Genomic DNA, 18,843 nt, shown 5'->3' on the forward strand with positions numbered 1-18,843 from the left:
TCTTGAGAACTTGAGCAGTTTTGCCACAACCCTAGCTGAGAATTGTCTCAGCTCCCAGCAACTTAGGCCTCATTAACAACATGGGTCCTCTCAGGTCTAATATATCCTCCCCCAGAATGCCTCACCCTAGCAGTGTCCTTATATTCTATCTATCACCACCCCCCCCCCAACCTCTTGGGATCTATATGAGTTATATATTCAATCCCCCTACTCCAGATCTCAGCCTGTAAACCACGTACTCTTTAAAAGACTCCAGACACAGCCCAAACAGACTGTCACCAGAGACCCTATCCCCCTCAGCAACCTATGGCTGCTAGCAGATCCTGTAGATACCCAGAGAGTCCCAGACTTCCACAGATCTCCTAGGATCTGCCCTCACCTACAGTTCCATGCCACAGACCCTTGGAGGCCTCAGACTACAGATATGGATGGGCCATGAGGGAGCTTTCCTTCTCTAACCTTTTGGCCTCTCTCATGAATTCTAGACCCTTCTCCAGCTTCACCACCTACTCCTAAACCACTTTCCTTCTACCTCTCTATTCCTTCTAAGTCTCTAGCTTCTCCAAGGTAGGGGGTAACAAACACCTACCTTACGGATTTATTGTGAGGATGACATTAATAATCTGAGAAGTACTTAGTAGAGTGCCTGACACACCTCAAGCCCTGCCTATGGCAGCTAGTTGTTGATTACATGATTTCTCTGGGTACCTTTCCTCCACCACCACCTCCCGCTGGCTCACCAGGTCCAAGTCTGAGCTCATCCCTCCTTTACTCCACCCAGCTCTAGGGCTTCCTGCCTCTAGCCAATACCCACAGCCATCCAAGATCCCTCCTTCTCCCTCAATTCTGTCCAGCCAGCCTCCAATTCCTGCCACTTGATTCTCTTCTATATCCTGGATAGTTCTCAACTTGATTTTTATTCTTCCTGCCCCCTACTGTCGTTTCTTCACAGCCTCTTTTGAAGGGGCTCTTGCCCTCAGGATGTCCTCTGCAATCAGCTTTCCACTGAGGAGCCAAGGGTTCTTCCCAAAACGCAGAACTGCACCCCTCTCTCCTCCGTCAACGTTCTCCACCTCCCTCCCCCATGGCTACTAGAATGGAACGCAAACCTCCCCGTGCACCTTTGCATCATCAGCTGGTCTTCCCCTCTGGCCCCTTCACCCGCAACCCCTATGGCGATGGGCATTTCTCCCCTAACGGCCTGTAGGAATCCTCCTCCTCTAGGAATCTTCCCTGTCCACCCTCCCCAGACCAACCAGGCGCCCTCGCGTGCTCTCTCCCTCCCGGCCGAAGTGTCCTCTTGAGACCCGGCCCACAGCCCCGGGCTCGGGAGGGCCTCCCAACTCGTCAGTCCTCGGGGCTGCACGGCCAGCGCCCTCGGCCTGGACTGGGTCGGTTGGGTTCACTGCGGTCCCCTCCGGCTTCAGCGCGGGGCTGGCTGCTGGGCGGGTGTTTTGAATGAGTGTGTGAGTGAGTCAATCAGGAGTCCTCACGGACCCTGCAGACTGGGCGGAAGCCCAGTGGGGCCGCCTCCCGGCCGCTCCCCTGCCCCCGCGCCGGCTCCAGTGCGTGGCGTCTCCCGCGGGCCGAGAAGTAGCTGCAACTGGGATACCCCGAGCCGGGCCGGCCGAGGCGCCCGCCGCCTCCTTCCGCTCGGATCCCGCCGCCTCCGCCCCCTGCCGCCCGCTCTTTGTCTCCCGGCGCCCGGCCTCCCCGCCACGCGCCCCCGCACGCCCCTTCCCGGGAACCCCCGTCGACCCCGCGGACGCGACGCTGAGCGAATCCGTCTCCCAGGCCGAGGCCCCGACCGGCCGGGCCGGCGGGGGCGGGGCGGGAGGTGGCGCTCCTCCGCTCGCGCGCGCGCTCGCTCCCTCACGCTCTCTCACACTCACACACTCACACACACTCACACACACACGCACACGCACGCACACACGGAGCATCCTTCCGTCAGGTCTCCAGGTCCAGCCCCGCCCGCGCTCCTGCTTCCTGCAAACCTTCCTCTGCCCCCAAACTGCCCCCGCTCTCCTTTTCTCTCCGGCTGCGGGACCCTCCCCGCCGACCCTCCCCCCCCACCCCGGGATGGAGCACGTTGAGCCAGCCCGGAGCCCCCCGCGGCCGGGGTGACGGTCCCTCGCCCCTCTCCTGCCCGGCCCCCCGCCTTGAGCACTATGGGCCTGAGGGGTTCCCGAGGCGCCAGCCACTGAAGATGACCGATGTTAGAGGTGAGAGACCGGGCCCCCGGGGTGGACAGGGAAGCTGGGCCGGCCACTTGGCCCGAGTGGGGTTGGATGGGTCCAAGGGATAGGGACCTTTTCCCCCTATCCCTAGGGGGACCGCGCGGGGCTGGGGAGCTGGGCTGTCAGGGGAGGGGGCGGAGATAGGATTTGTGCCCTTAATCCCCTCCCTCTCTCCCAGAGAAATTAATAATAATAATAATAAAAAACCCCACTGGTGTGGGGGAAGGGGTAGAGGGCTTAACTCCTTCGTGCCCAGCGAGGAGCTGGACTGGTGGGTTGGAGAGAAACTGGGCACCCGCTGTGATTAGGGAGAGGGGCCCTGGGAGTGAAATAGGTAGCCGTCCCCACCTCCACCCGCTGTCCAGTGGAGCTTAAGAGGGGTGTCGGACTCCTGCAGGCTGTCCCCAGCCTGGGGCCTGTGGAAGACTGGCCACATAGGGAGGGGCACAGCCTCCCTAGATCCACAGTCCATCCTGCCTGGCCTTCCCAGTTGCACTTTCTCTGTGTCTGTCTGTCTGTCTCTCTCTCTCCCCTCTTCCTGGGCCCCTTTCTTTCCTCTAGCCCATAGGCAGTGGCTCTCTGGCACCCCACCCTGGGCCCCACTCAGGGCTCCCGGCTCTCTGCCTTCTCCACTGCTTTTCTGGCCCCACTCTGCTCTTTCTTGGCTCTTTCTTCTCAGCCCCCTTTGACGTTGCCAATCTCTGTGACTATTTGTTCCTACTCCTGCTTCCTCCCTAGATTGTGCACCTCTACTTTCTCTTTCTCCTTCCCTTGGGTACCAGATTTATTTTTTAACTCACCTGCATCCCTTTCTCCCAGAAGAAAGTCAGAGGTCACTGATGCTCCTCCAGAAACTGGAAGTTGTAGGGGAAGAGAATGGTCTGGTAATGTGGCTGTCCAGAGGAGCAGGCTCATTTCTACCCTTGTTACCTGTCTAGGAGTATGTTTGTGTGTGTGTCTGTGTGTGTACGTGCTCATGTACACTTCTCACCCAGGGAAGAGGGTGAGGTTGAGTATCTAATTTTCCAAGACTCAATTTTGGAAGGAGAGGTGGCAGGGTCTGGTGACCTTCTGCATATCAAGCTTCCCTAGAATTCTCCATGGGGCGGTGTAGGGAGGGTTGGGTCCCTCATACACCCTAGGGAGCTGGCTGTTGAAGGGAAAAGCAAAAGGAGTTTGTGTTGAATTAGGTGGACTGAGAGTGGGTGCCACCTGGAAGCCCTAGCTCACCCCAGAGGGTGCTGAAAGGGGCTTCCACACACAAGAGGGTCTCAGTCCTGGACTAGGTCCTTGAATAAAGAGCACATGAGCTTTCCCTTCTCAGTGTCTAAGAGGAGACACCACTGATGCCCTCAGAGGACCCCTATTCTGATGGGAAGCTCCTGTCTTGAAAGCCCCTATTCTAATGGGGGAATACATGACCTCTCTCCCATCTGATATGGGGAGATAAGACCCATGTAGGGAATCAGTGAAGTCTGAAAAATTCTTCATTTCCCACTGATTGGAGAAGGGTGAGTTTAGAAACTATGTAGAAAAATAGACAGGAGAACTACTATGACAGCTTTCTGGAAGAGGGGACAGCTGGGCCCTAGTGTCAGATAAGACTTTGTGATCCAGTGTGAGAATTTGGTTTATTCTTTAGGGTAGCCTCCCTTCTCATCTGACCCCTCAGGGCAGGAAGAACCATTCTAGATCTTGGCTACTATTAATCCCCAGAGTTCAAGAATGTTGGGAAGGTTCTTGGAGGCCCTGCATCACCAACCCCTCCCCTACCTGCTCAGCCCCAGGTATCCATGGTGTCTGGGGTGGAGGTGGTTTTAATATGGTTTTAATACTTCCCCTAATCCCAGGCTGTGTATACCAGCTCTCCTGTCTCTACCCTGTCCCTTCCCCTAGGGGGTGTTTTTTCCTCAGGAGTACCCCAGGAATTTCAGGCCATCCCTCAAGATAGCGCTAAGAACCGGGCATGGGTCAAGGCAGAGTTCTGCTTCTTATCTTCTGCATCTCAAGTTTTCACATCTGAAAAGTGGGGATACTAAGATCTCAAGCCTGGCTGGCTCACAGTGAGACCATTAGAAACAGAGGAGGAGGGGCAGAAGGTATGTGCTCCAGCTTCTGCACATCTGTCAAGGACATGGTGTAATCCAGTGCCCTGCCCTTTTCTAAGGGACCTGAGTGTTAGAAGTAACTGAAGATCATGTCTTACTTATGCAGTGTTCCTGCCTTAAACCATCAGTGACTCCCAGGCTTCCTCCTTGTCTTCTCATCAGTATTCCCCTACATCTGCTAGGAAAACCTGTCCAAATGCTTTCACCTGCTATATCCGGCTTCCCTACCTGCCATCCCTTCCTGCTTCCCACCAAATAAGCAAACAAGAACAAAATAACGTGGTCCATCCACACTCCTTCCCGGAACATACTTGATGCTCTGAGCATTGGCTGTCCACTGTTCTGCTGTGAGTACTCCTCATACCCTCCTGCATCTGTGCGTCTGTCAAGAACAGGGAGAACTGTGAGTCTGCCTAGAACAGTGGCCCTGCTGATGGTGCCAGTTTCCTGAACAGCTCATGTTCAGAAAGGCAGGTGGTGAGAGCCCCAGTGGACGGTGGGGAGGGGGGAAGCAGGATTGGATGGTGGATGGAAGACGGATACAGAACTGATAGTTGCAAAGATGGGTGGGTGGATGGATTGAGGTTAATATTGGATGGATGGGATGGATGTTAGACAGGTGGGGGGAGGAATGGATGAATGACTGGATGGATGGGTGGATAATCAAGCAGATCAAACAGATGGGTAGATAAATAGATAGGTAGGTAGATGGTTGGAAGACCCTGGGCTCTGATTCTGTATTTACCACTAACTTGCTATGTGATTGTGGGTTAGCCACTCCCTCCTCTGTTTCTGTGTTTGTAAAATGAGAGGATCGGATTTAATAATCTCCACGACTTCTTCTATACTTGATGTTGGACAGTTTATGATGATTGAAAGCTTTTTAGGGGATACTAGTGATGGAAGGGCCCAGGACAGTGAAGAGCCCTGTGTGACGGCAATAGCCAGTTGGCTTGGACCACTGCAGGGCCAGCCTGCATCTGTGCTCAGGGTTGGCTCAGCCATCCCCTTCTGCTTGTGCCTGCTGCCCCGACACCCCCAGTGTAGAGGAGGACTCAGATGGCTTCTCTCCCAGGGCTGTAAGAAAAGCTTTGAGGGAAAGTGAGGGGCCAGCAGACCAGGAGCAGGTGTAGCCATGGACCTGTCCCCTGACTTGACCAACCTGAACCTCTTATCCAGGGTCTCTTTTTCTTTCTCTCTATTTGTCTCCACAGGTCTCTTGAGTCATGGCTTCTTCAAAGCTCCGAGAACCCGCAGATGAGGTTTTTGGTAAGTTCTATTTGACTCCATCTCTACCAATAGACACAGCCAAAGAGCGCTTCTTTCCAGGGCTACTGGGCATGGAATGGGGGAGAGTGGACCTTCGGGTGTTCAGTGTGTGTGTGTGTGTGTGTATTGTGGCCTGGCTCTGTCACCACTATCTTAGTGGGTCCTCATCTACTTATCTTACTCTGGTACCAGGCCACATACTCGGTCTCACGTGCACTGTGTCATTTCTATTAGGTCTGTCCGTTTCACGGAAAAGGAGCATAGAATGCAGTGTTAAAGTGACTTGCTCTAAAGATCACATGATAAGTTAGGTGACAGGCCTGGGTCTAGAACCCCAGACTTCCTGCCTCACTGTGCTCCATCCCTGTCTATTCCACCCCAGACAACACGCATCACCTCCTAGTCACCTGCATAGTGCATGGGACCTCACTCCAGGGCTCTGCCCTGGAATCAAATGCAGCACACATACAACCTCACACCCCCACATTGGCCCCACATGCTGGTCTGCATGGCCTTGTCCTCAGCACATACTGGGGTGCCTGCGTGGTCACCTGTACCTTCATTTGGAAATTGACTGCCCCAGTAGGGTGGCATTCCTAGCAGGCCCTGGGGTGGAGAAGCTGGATTAAGGTATGTGGCATGGGGGGCTCCCAGCTTCTTGTCCCCTGCCTTCCTATATCCATCTTCCTCCTCTCTTTTCCCTGCCACTGCTCCTGGCCACAGTGACACCAGGGCTGCTGCCTCTTGGCTTCTGAGGAACACTGCTTTCCATCCCAGGCTCCCAGGGGCTCCCCTGGGCCTCAGTCTCTGGGTCCCTGTGTCCCCACACAGGCCCAGCCTAACCCTTGGCTTAACAGGTGAGCTGTGCCTCCCCTGGGCTTTCCTGCCTCCCCTCCCCCTCCAGTCTCCACCCTCTGCTCCTCACCCAGGCCCTTCCTGTTTCCCTTTTCTACTGAGAGAGCTGAGCCTTGCTTCCTGATGGGAAAGGCAATTAAATATTCATTATTCCCACTGCCCAGGGCAGGAGGGAAGAAGAGGGGGCACAGAGGAGGGAGCAAGGAATGGCAAGAGGTGGAAGAAGGGGTTGAGGGGCCTGGTAGACCAAGGGGTCCAGGAGAGGCTGGGTGACCTCGCCTCAAAACTTCTAAACTGTCAGGGTAGAGTTAGTTGCACATGCCTGTAATCCCAGCAGGTCAGGAGGCTGAGACAGGAGGATCCCAGGTGCAAAGCCAGCCTCAGCAAAAAGCAAGGTGCTAACAACTCAGTGAGACCCTGTCTCTAAATAAAATACAAAATAGGCCTGGGGATGTGGCTCAGTGGTGGAGTGCCCTTGAGTTCAATTCCCAGTGCCCAAAACAAAACAAAAACTTTGGGGGCTGGAGATGTGGCTCAAGCGGTAGCGCGCTCACCTGGCATGCGTGCGGCCCGGGTTCGATCCTCAGCACCACATACAAACAAAGATGTTGTGTCCGCCGAGAACTAAAAACTAAATATTAAAAAATTCTCTCTCTCTCTCTCTCTCTCTCTCTCTCTGTCTCTCTCTCTCTAAAAAAAAAAAAAAAAAAAAAAAAACTTTGAAACCACCAGGATTCCATTTGCCCTCTAAACTGTCCTATGGAGGGTGACCATGGTGCCCAGAGTCGGGAGCAGAAGGCCCTTCTCCTTGGCACAGGTTGGCTAAGCACCAGCTGAGTGACAGGAGGGTAGAGGGTGCAATAGTACAGGTCTGGGAGCCAGGAGACCTGGACACCATCCTTAACTCCCTCCTACCCAGGCCAAACCTTTCTTCCTTGACCTTCAGCTTCCCAACCCATAAAATCAGGAGTTGACTCAAAGTTGCTCCCATTTGTGCTTCAGAAAGGATGTAGTGTATTTGGTGGTTACAGATATGCCAGACTGCCTGTCTTTAGCCCTGGCAGGATCTTACCAGCTCTGTGCCCTCAGGCAAATTAAGGCTGCCCTGGGGATTGGTAGTGTCCCTTCCTCCTGGGTCGTGGGAAGTAAAATGAGCCAGTAATTGTGAAGCACTTAGATGAGGGCCTGGCACTGAAGAGCCCAGTGGGGAGTAGCTCTGCCTCTTCCGCGGTTTAGTCTTCAGGGCTTGCTGATACCAGGCCACGCCTGGGGTGTCTGGGTGAGGGGGTCCGAGGGCTGGGAAAGGAGGACCCCTCCCCGCTTCAGCCCAGGGACTGTGGACACAGAAGCAAAGCAAGTGCAGCTGCGGGGCCAGAGAATTGAGCCAAGCCTGGGTCCAAAAAATCAGTCCTTAAGCCAGCATCTGCCCCCTCAGAGCCCTCAGCCGCTCACTGCCCCTGATTAGCTGCAGCAGCCTCTCTGTGTCCATCATCCCCTTTCACCAGCCCATTTCTGGCTCCTCTTTGCAGGCTGCACCAGTCCTCTGGCTGCTCCTCAGATACTCCAAGCCCAAGCCTGCACCATTCCCTCTCTGTAGAAAATTCTGGGTCTTTCTATTACCTCAGCTCTTGTCACCCAGGCCTCAGCCTGGCTGTCTAAGATGAGTAGCAGCCCTCAGGCCATCCTTGTCTTTTCAGCCATTCTGGAAAGATCCACAGGCTTCTAATAGGTGCCAGGTTCTATACAAGGCTCTGGGGAGAGTCAGCAAAGAACAAGGCAGACCAAGTCACTATCCTTAGGGAGCTTGATTTCTCGGATGGGAGCAAGTGGGGGCCCTTATCCTGAGAGCACCAGAGACAAACAAAGGTGACCATCCTGTGAGGCCAGAGGAGGTGGGAAGAGGAGGGGTGTGTTAGTCAGCCAGACAAAGAAGGGTGGAGTTGTGGCACTGAGGGAGGGCTGGGGCAGGTGGGGACAGAGGCAGAGGCAGGCAGAAATACATCATCATGGTGTGAGCATTGTTCACCACCCCTGGCATAGGACAAGGCCTGGTACAAAACAAAACTGGGTAGTGACATGCTCACACCATCAACAGCAAATGCCAAGTTGCAGGCATTATGATGAAGCACTTTATATGGACGATTCTACTTAATGTTCACGACGAGGCTCTCAGTAAGACACTGCTAGTTTGGCCCCTTTTTACAGATGAGGGAGCCAGCACCCAATGTAAGTAACTTGTCCAGGATCACCCAGACAGCAAGTGACAGAAGTGCCCTTGGCCTTCCAGAGCCTGTGCTCTTACCTGAGGTATGGTAGCAGAGTCTAGCGCAGGAGGAGTCCAGGAAACTGGGTTTCCAGGTCTTGATGCAGGGCTGAGGCTCGGGAGCTGGACTTTATATTGGCTTTGGGATCCACCCCCACCACCCCCCACAGACCCCAGAGGGTTTCAAAGCAGGAGAGTAGGGGACATGGCAAGAAATGTGCTTTAGAAAGTTCCTTCTAACCTGTGGAAGGTGCGGGAAGGGAAGTGTACCCAGATGCAGAAACCACGCTCTGGGATGGCAGCCGCTGGCAGAGGTGGGAGCACTGGCGAAGGCCTGAGCTGAGATAGTGCAGTCTAGATGGGGAGGACAGGCCGCCAGACGTGTGCAAGAAAGGCCAGTCAACAGAATTTCCTTCTTTTATTAAAAGAGTGCTTACAAAAATGTTGGCATGATGGCGCACTCCTGTAATCCCAGCCACTCTGGAGGCTGAAACAAGAAGATTGCAAGTTCGATGCCAGCCTCAGCAATTTAGCAAGACCCTTGGTAACTTAGCGAGATTGTGTCTCAAAAAGTAAAATAGGCAGGGGATGTAGTTTGGTGGCAAAGCAACCCTGGTCTAATGTCCAGGACTAAAATTAAATAATAATAAAAACATTACAAGTCTGGGGCAAGAAGATGACAAGTTTGAGGCCAGTCTCAGCAATTCAGTAGGAACCTATCTCAAAATAAAAAGGGGCGGGAGTGTAGCTTGGTGATAGAGCACTTGCCTAGCATGTGTGAGGACCTGGTTACTGCAAAAACAAACAAAATGAAAAACAAATATTTACTAAGCACCTACTATGTGTACTATGTACCAGGCATTGTTCTGCACCTGGGGTAGTGAACAAAATAGAGAAAAATCTGTCCTTGTGGAGCTGACATTCTAATGAATGAAGAGAGACAATAAAATTACACAGAAAGTGATAAATGATGTGGAAAGAAAAATGGAGTGGGCTTTTGGAGTGTGTGTGGGAAGGTGATATCAACTGAGTGGTCTGAAGGGCCTCGGTGTGAAACTGAGCAAAGACCTGAAGGAGGTGAGGGAGAGAAGCAAGTAGAAATCTAGCCAAGGGCTCTGTAGGAAGAGAGACATGCAAAGGCCCTGAGGTGCAGGCTGGATTTCCGTGAGGAAGGGTTGCTGGAGGGGAGGGAGAAGAGCAGAAGCTCTGAGCAGAGGAGTGACAGAACATCGGGTTTCATTAGGATCACACAGGCTGTGTGCTGCAGAAAGACTGTATGTGGGAAAAGAAGGGGGAAGGTTTTTTTGTTTTGTTTTGTTTTTTATAATAAACAAGGCAAGAGATGATGGTACCTCGCTGTGAGTAGTACCTGCCTGCTCCCTGCCCTCCTCTCTCTTTCCTGTCCGTGTGTGCATGGATGAGTGTGTGTAGACTCAATCATAAACAATATGTTTTGAAAAGTCTCAACCATAATTTTTTCCTTGGTGGTACAGGGGCCTTGCACATGATAGACAAGCACCCTACTGCTGAGCTACATCCCCGGCTCCCAACCATGTCCAGAAGTAGGGAAGAGTGCCGGTTGCACGCCTGTAATCCCAGAGGCTCAGGAGGCTGAGGCAGGAGGATCACAAGTTCAAAGCCAGCCTCAGCAATTTAGCGAGGCCCTAAGCAACTAAGCGTGACCCTGTCTCAAAATAAAATATAAAAATGTGGCTGGGCATGTGACTCATTAGTTAAGTACCTCTTTGTTCAGTCCCTGGTACCAAAAAAGAAAAAAAAAAAAAAAAGAGGAAGTAAAGAAGAGTGCAGTGTACTCTGCCATGTGCTCATGTCCAGGTCACCCCACTTCAACAAGCGCCGACTCACAGCCAGTCTTGTTTTGCCTCTGTCCCTCCCACTCTCTGCCCTCATTGCTCTGGATTATTTTGAACGGAATCCAAAACATCATATCACTTCCCCATAAATATTTCAGTATGTCTAGATATATTTTGAAAGTAGAGCCAACAGGAATTCTGGCTGGATCAGTTTGTAGGATGGGAGAGAAAGAAGTCAAGGATGACTCTGGGGGGTTGACTTGAGCAACGGAACCAGTGGAGCTATCAAACTGGGGAGCCTGGGGGGGCAGCTTATGGCGAGGCAGAGCCACAGGTTGGGTTTTGGTGTGGAAGAAGAAGGAGCCCACTGGACATGTCAGCGGAAGTGCTGAGTGGACAGTTGGACATATGAATTTCCAGCTGGGCGTTGGGCTGAGGGAGGATGGTAGCCCAAAGCTGCCTGACCTGGGTGGCTTAGGTAGGCAGTGGGACCTTTCAGGGAGCCAGAGAAGTCAGCAGTCTGAGGCAAGGCAGAGGGTTTGTTTTGATGTATTGAGTTGGAGGTGTCTGGGGTCCTTTGTCACGGCAAGTTCCCTGGCCATGGCCCAAGTGCCTGGGCTTGGAATTCAGGGGAGCAGTCAGCTAGAAATAGGCATAAGTGGCCATTAAGCCAGGTGTGTTTGGGGATGTTTACAGAAAAGAGGGAGGAACAAGCAAGACAGGGATGGAATGGGGGTCCCAGAAGTCCCAAGGGACGTGTAGAGGGGAAAGGTGTTGAACCATGTTGAGATGCAGGAAGAGTCTTTTCTATTCAGAGACCCTAGTGCCAAGGTCAGGTCCAGTCAAGCGTGAGGGCACCATTCTCAGTTAGGTACACAAAAAGTGAAACTGATCCATAAGTGCTTTTGTGTGTGACCCACTGCATTTGCCTGCTCCTCCTTGGGGTCATCATGCAGGACCTAGCACTGGGCCACAGACTCCCCGATGGCAAGGACAGGCTTCAGAGGCCTGTGGGGACTTTCTTCCTGCCACTGCCACTGGCTTGTGGGAGTCCCTCGGCCTCACTTCAAATGCAGGCCCCAAATGCTCACCAGTGTTCTCTCTGAATACTACCCTAAGAGTGACACAGCAAGTGTCCCCACAGGGCCAGTTTCTGGAGCCAGTCTAGTCAGGCTCAAATCCCAGAGGACTGCTAGCTGATGACTCAGTCAAGTGACTCGACCTCTTTGAGCCTCAGTTTGTACAGTGTGTATAGTAGCTGTGGGGGCCTCCCCTCCCAGGGTTGTTGTTTTTCTTCTCTTCTCTTTTTTTTTTTTGTACCAAGGTTTGAGCCCCAGGGGCACTTAACCACTGAGCTACATCTCCAGCCCTTTCTTTTTTTCCTTTAATTTTTAAAATTTTGAGACAGGATCTCACTGAGTTGCTTAGGACCCTGATAAATTGTGAAGCTGGCCTTGAACTTGTGATCCTCCTGCCTCAGCCTCCCCAATTACTGGGATTATAGGCATGTGCCACCACACCTGGCTCTCAGAGTTGTTTTGAATGAGAAATGATGTTTGTAGTGTCTGGTGCATTGTAGTTGCTTCTTGAGTGGTAGCCATGATCACCATAATGTCTGCAGCCTCGTCCAGTTCCTCTCCCTACAGAGCTTCCCTCCCACCATCCCTAGAGGTGCCATCCCCACTTCCCTACTTTCAGCATTGCGTATGCCACCTAGTCATTTGGAAACTCCAGACCTTAGGAGCTGGGTTGGCGTTTCCCCCTCTGACCCCTCCAAATGCGGCTACTCTGTGCCTCTATGCAGGCTGTACTTATGTGCTGACATGATTAGCTCTCCCCCAGCCAGCGGAGGGGGGCCCTGAATTCCATCTCCCCTGGCCTTGCAGTGCCTGGCACTCAGAAGTACTGGCTTAATGCCTGGGGTGTGAACAAGGTGGACCTCTGGGCTCTCCACCTTCAGGTGACTGGTCTCTGCCCATTCACCTGGTTTGCAGATCTGGACTTGGCTGTGCCAGAGACCGCCAGACTGGACAGCAGTTTACACAAGGCCCGGGCCCAGCTGCTGGCCAAGGGCCGAAGACACCGGCCATCCCGCTCCAGGCTTCGGGACAGTGCCAGCTCTGCTGAGGATGGTGAAGGTTCCGATGGGCCTGGAGGCAAGGTTGGGGCAACACCCACCCACCCACACCCACACCCACACCCACACACCTCTCTTTCCCTTGGGCTTTCCCTGCCCTTGGGGGAAGCCTCATTCCCAGAGAGCTGATGTAATAATAATGCTACCAAATGTCAGCCACTTCACTTCTGGCCAGCTCCTCCTATTGAAGTAGAAGCTCCATTTGCCTTGGTTGTGCCCCAGGACCCAGCTTGCAGATCAGGAAGCTGAGGCCAGCACAGGTTCAATATTGGTCACAATAATAGCTAGCAAGGCCAGGGACCTCAACCCTTCCCTATGCAGCTCACCGGGAGACCTTCCCTCCAGACCCCAGAAGGACTCAGGAGCCAGGGCTCCAGCACAGTGGGGAGGATGAACGGCTGTCCCCTCCCCCAGGTGACCGATGGCTGCGGGAGTCCCCTGCACCGGCTGCGCTCGCCTTTGCACTCGGGCCCTGGCTCCCCGGGCGGGGGCTCTTTCTGCCTGGAGCCTCCTGGTTTGCGGCGCAGTCTGGACGAGGACGAGCCGCCGCCGTCGCCGCTCACACGCTATCGGCCCCTGCACAACGCGGCCTCTCACGAGGGCCTGGCTGCCGCCTCCAGCTCGCCGCCGCGCTCCGCACCCTCCTCGGACAGCTCGCCCAGCTTCGTACGCCGCCACCCGCGCGCGGAGCCGCACAGCGAAGGTGAGCGCGGGCGGTGCCCCCTGCCGGTGCGCACAGGCACCGCAGCTTCCCCAGCCGCGCCCCGCGACACGGAGGCAGTGGCTGCGCCCAGTGGAACTGGGTGGCCATGGGGAGCTGGGGAGAATGAACACCAAGGTTCATTCATTCCTTTACAGAGAAATTACTTTGTGCCAGACACTGCTGGATCCTAGGGTACAAATAGGGCAAATAGAGGCAGTTCTTGTCCTCCTGGGGTGTGTAGTTTAGAGGAGCAACAATCGAATCATCCCTTAATTAAATGTGCAGTTACAAAGTGTAATGATTGCTACGCAGGAAATGTGCATGGCGGTGGAAGTGCCTGTTATCAGGGTGTCTGACCTATTTGAGAGCATCATCAAAGACTCCTCTGAGGAAGTGACATTTGAGCCAAGATTGGAAGGCTAAAGTTAACAGTAAATAGTAGTGATCCACCGGGCGCCATGTCACACGCCTGTAGTCCAGAGGCTTGGGAGGTTGAGGCAGGAGGATAGCTAGTTCAAAGCCAGCCTCTGCAAAAAACAAGGCACTAAGCAACTCAGTGAGACCTTGTCTCTAAATAAAATACAAAATAGGGCTGGGGATGTGGCTCAGTGGTTGAGTGCTCCTGAGTTCCATCCGCAGAACTTACACCCCCCCAAAAAATAATAGTGGTCCCTACCTTGTCAATTTGTAAAGTGCTTTACGGTTTGTCAGAGCCTTTCCTATGCATCCCAAAGATACCATGACATGGTCAGGGATTATTACCCCCACATTTGAAATGACAGAATCTCAGAGAAAAAGTGACTTATCCTAGGTCACACAGCTAGTGAAGGACACCAGAGCAAGGGTGGCTGATTCTATATCAAGAATATGCCAACCCTCCAGAGAAGATAGGCAAGCCACTGTACTGGCTCTTTGCTCCCCCTGTCCCCAAAAGATGACAGCCGGGATGCCAGCCCTCCTGAGCCTGCCAGCCCCACCATCGGTCTGGATAAGAAGACGCGCCGGAAGTTTCTGGACCTGGGGTGAGTGAAGGAGGGGCCACGGTGCAGAGCTGGAGCTGCTGGGATAAGAGCAGCTCTGCCACTCCCCTGCCCTCCCCACAGGGTCACCCTCCGCCGAGCATCCACTGGCAAGAGCCGGAAGGAGAAGGGCAGCAACCGCCTGTCCATGGGCAGCAGGTAAGAGGTGCCCACAGTGCCAGCTCCCAGCCTCCCCTTGGTGCCCACACCCATGCTGGATGCTCTCTTCACAGGGAGTCGGTGGAAGGGTCTGGCCGGTCAGGGGCCTCCCCGTTCCTGCCCTTTTCCTGGTTCACAGACAGCGGCAAGGGCTCAGCGTCCTCAGGCAACGTCACTTCTCCTGCCTGCTCCCCTAAACATGAGGGGTTCAGTCCTAAGAAGTCAGCGTCACAGGTAGTCTCAGGACTTTCTTGCCCCCAAACTGGCCCCTGGATTCAGGTGACATGAGAACATACTACACCCTGGTCAGACGGGGATCCAGGCCTTCCTAGAATCCATTTGTCCACCTCAGAGGCACTGTGTGTTCCATGACTCCATCGTCACCTGACTTCATTCACTCGTCTCAGTAGTTCATTGCCTCACTCATTCATGGCCTCCCGCATCTCTGACACCGGGGCCCTGCTGTTCACCCAGCCTGGGGTCTCCCTGCCTGCTAACCCCTCTGCCTGGCTCAGGTCTGATGTGACACCCTGTTAGGAGTTGGGCCACCTGCTTGTGGGGTGAAGCTTCAGAGATATAGAGGTGAACAGGACCCCAGCCTGGTGCTCTGAGAGCTCACAGCCCTGCAGGAGGAGCAAGCCCAGGGACAGAAGCCGCACTGAGTGTGTGCTCATGTTCATCGGCACTCTCCAGATCACCAGGCCCCAAGCACACCTTTTTGCTTTAACAGTGAGGTGGGGGAGGCAGGCTCACTCCTCTATTGTACAGATGACAAATGAAGGCCCCCACAGAGGGGATCTGCTCACTGACTTGCACCGATTTCATTGCAAAGCTCCATGACCCCCAGCCCTGGGGACACTGTGGTGGGCAAGATCCAGCATAGGCCCTTATAGAACTGATAATCCAGTGAGGGCATCTACCAGCAGGGTGACAGCGTCACAGGTAATACCAGGAGTCAGGTCCCAAGGACACCTGACCCAACCTGAGGGAGTCCTGGTGGGCTTCTTGTAGGAAGCAGCACTGAGCCTAACACCTCTATTCCTGCCAGTTCTTCTGTCTGGCTTAGTTCTAGCCCTGTGCCCCCTAGATGGCTGCCTGCCTCTCAAAGGCCCCAGGTCATGACATGTCACACAAGTCACCATGTCCTGTGTTTGCCCAGCTCCCAGCTTGTGCTCAGAGGGCACTGAGCAACTTTGGGTGCCTAGTCCGGGACTTCAGCTCCATGTAGACAGGGTGGTGGGCTCGGGCGGGGGGCTCCCTTCCTCATCAGCACACACCCCTTCCCATATAGGAATCCACCCTGAGTGACGACTCCACGCCCCCCAGCAGCAGCCCCAAGATCCCGAGTGGTCCCCGGCAGGAGGCCAAGTGTTCCTACCCCTACCACACGCTGTCCCAGTCTTCAGATGAGGTGAGTGAGGCTGGCCGCCATGCCGGCTGGAGTCCTGCTGAGTGTGCAGGCTGCGGCCGAGCCTCTCCCCACATTCTCCTGTCTCTGTCCCAGTTCCTGGATGAGCCCCTCCCTACTGTCCAGCACTGGACCAGCCAGCAGGTGGGCCAGTGGCTGCATAGCCTCAATCTGGAGCAGTACGCCGCTGAGTTTGCGGCCCGGCAAGTGGACGGGCCACAACTCCTGCAGCTGGACGGAAGCAAACTGAAGGTAGGTCAGAGTGCAAAGGTCATGACCCAGACAGAGCTTGAGGCAACCTTCAAGGTTGGGGAACTCCTCATGCTACTTTGACCCTCGGCCCAGCCTCCTGAGCTGCCTTTCCGCTCTCCAGCCACTGCTGTGACCTCTGACCTCTAGGCATGGTCCTAGAGGGGTCTGGTAGGGGACCCCAGTCCAGCTGGAAATCCAAGCCCACCACTTGAACTTGATCATCTAGCTCCAGCCCAAGCCTCCAGGCTGATCTTTCCCTTTGGGACGGTCATCTGACCTCTGGAACTTGAGTTTTCCAGTATCATGGGAAGCCAAGCCTCTCCCCTGGTCAGCTCTGCCCCATTCTCAGTCTCAGAGGCTAGCAGTAGTGATGTGTCATGGGGACGGTTTGCAGGGTGGCCTCTGAACTCGGCTGGAAGGTTCCCAGCCTGTCTCCAGCTGTCATCTGAGTTGCTTGGGGGTAGTGGGGAGGGGCCTTGGCCACCCACCAGCTCTGTGACCTTGAGCAAGTCACTCCCCATCTTTGGGCCTCAGCAGGTTGGGCAGGGTTGTGTGGAGGCTGAAACCCCAAGTGGAGGGAGGGAAGAAACGGATGGGGAGGCCCACCTCAAGCCTCATCTCTCCCAACCACTCCAATTCCACACTCTCACTGAGGCTTCTGATCCCTGGGCAAGTCACAGTAGGAGGCAGAGGCTGCCCTTCAGGGTGTATCGCTGGGACAGAAGGAAGCCCCGGGCTTGTGTTGGCTGGAGCCGAACCTGGAAGGTTCTGGGATGCTCTCCTCCACCCTGGGATTTTTCCCCCAGAGCCTGGGGCTCAGCAACTCGCATGACCGGGCGCTAGTGAAGCGGAAGTTGAAGGAACTGGCAGCAGCTGCGGAGAAGGAGCGCAAGGCCCAGGAGAAGGCTGCGAGGCAGCGGGAGAAGCTGCGGCGCCGGGAGCAGGAGGCCAAGAAGAGCTAGGGGCGGGCAGGGTGGCACTGGCACCTGGGTGCGGGCAGCCACCAGGCTCAGCGGGCACAGGCCTCACCAGGGGGGTGGGCCTGGGTGCCAGGCTTGGGCTGGCCTAGCCCCACACTCTTGGGGGCACGTGCCGTCTCTCACTCTGTCTGGACCCAGAGTCCCCGGGAAGGGAGACCCCAGGGAGAGGGCCCAGTAATAAATCCGATTCTGAGGACTTGTTTGGCACAGAGTTCCTGGGGGAGGCAGGTAGCAGCTGAAGGGAAGAGGGACAGAGAGGCCAGGGCTGAAGTTAAGTCCAGAAGCCCAGAGGAGCCTGGGTCAGGCTGGCCCTATGTCCTCAGGCCAGGGTGGTGCTGGGCATGAAGGTGCCTGCCTGCCTCCCAGAGGCCCTGCACCTGGGAGGGTCTTCAGGCTCAGAGGGTAGTCTGGGCATCTCAGCAGGGACAGAGCTGTGCCTCTCCAGCTCTTCAAGGTGGCTGTGTTGGGGGAGAGCTGTTCTGCTCCCCAGGTAGATCAGTGAGCATTACAGCAAGTCGCACTCAGGGTAGACTCCCAGCCAACTCCTCAACAGGAGAGCAGAGAGAGCAGGAAGAGATACGTGTGGCCTCTGCAAGGATAGGAGAAGACAGACAGGACAAAAAACCCTTCTTTCTCCTGCCCTGTCCTGTGAGTCCCAAGGCAAGGACAGCATCCAGGCAGCCTGTCCCTTCAGGGCCTATTCAAGAGCAGGACTCTCACCTGCTCTCCAGCCAGGACTCCTCCTCCTCCTGCTCCCTCAGAGAGCACTTGAGCTCTTTTTGGGGGCAGAACACACTTGGAAGCATCGGGGACAGAGCCCTCCCGGTGCCTTGGTGCTGCTGAACCCATGGCACTTCACCCCAGCCGGCAGAGGCAAAATCTGGGGTTCACCTGGAAGCTGCTGGATGGGAAGGGTCCACTGGCTTCCTCCATCAGCCCCGGCCACTGTGAGGAGCTCAGGGCTCTAGACCAGGCAGGGAGCACAGGCTGCAGCTCACAGGCTGCAGCTCACAGGCTGCAGGGAGGGCCAGGAACGACCCCCCGGGTGGGAGTGGTGTCTGTCATTTTTGGAAAATATCCAGAGACAGGTTGTCCAGGTACCATGCTGGCCAGCAGCCAGCCCAGCTTCTGAGGCCCTGGTTAGAGCTACCAATGGAGCCTGGGGCTTTGGATTAGAAACCCCTCCCCCTACTGTCTGCCTGGAGAGGTGGACAGGACCAGTGCATGCTGACCCCTCACTCCTCCCCGGCGGCGTCTGTGGCTCCAGGCCAGGGCCCCCTCCCTGGGACCAGCACTTTCCTCCCCTCTGCCATTTGGGCTGGGAGTGGGGCTCCAGAGAGAAAGGGAGCAGCGGGGGCACCCCTGGGCTTGGCAGAGGGGCTGGTGGGGAGATGGGAAGGCATGCGTGTCCTTGAAGCCATCAGGAGCTATAGTGGGTGTCCACCTGCATGTGAAGGGGGGAGGCGGTTCTCAATTTCTTTCAATAAACATTTACAATGTGCCAGTGACCTCTCTGTCCCAGTTGTGGAGGTGGGTGGGGACACAGGGACGAAGTGATGTCATGTGTGGTGGACTGACAGGCCTGTCACTGTTGCTGGGCTGTCAAGAGCTCTGGAGGACGCTCGCTGCCTGGTAT

General features: G+C 55.1%; 1 protein-coding gene across 1 annotated transcript; it reads left to right on the forward strand.

Annotated features, from left to right (window-relative positions):
* The first annotated feature begins 3,926 nt into the window (after positions 1-3,926).
* Samd14 (sterile alpha motif domain containing 14) lies at positions 3,927-18,711 on the forward strand. The gene is made up of 12 exons (XM_027924808.2): positions 3,927-4,027; positions 4,137-4,339; positions 4,455-4,695; positions 5,563-5,617; positions 12,544-12,710; positions 13,101-13,389; positions 14,324-14,411; positions 14,493-14,567; positions 14,642-14,801; positions 15,859-15,978; positions 16,072-16,227; positions 17,034-18,711. Exons 4-12 carry the CDS (start codon positions 5,575-5,577, stop codon positions 17,187-17,189), a joined length of 1,254 nt encoding a protein of 417 aa, XP_027780609.1. The 5' UTR covers positions 3,927-4,027; positions 4,137-4,339; positions 4,455-4,695; positions 5,563-5,574; the 3' UTR covers positions 17,190-18,711.
* Positions 18,712-18,843: the final 132 nt, after the last annotated feature.

Source organism: Marmota flaviventris, chromosome 17, assembly GCF_047511675.1.
Source record: "Marmota flaviventris isolate mMarFla1 chromosome 17, mMarFla1.hap1, whole genome shotgun sequence".
In the NCBI taxonomy this organism is placed as follows: Eukaryota; Metazoa; Chordata; class Mammalia; order Rodentia; family Sciuridae; genus Marmota; species Marmota flaviventris.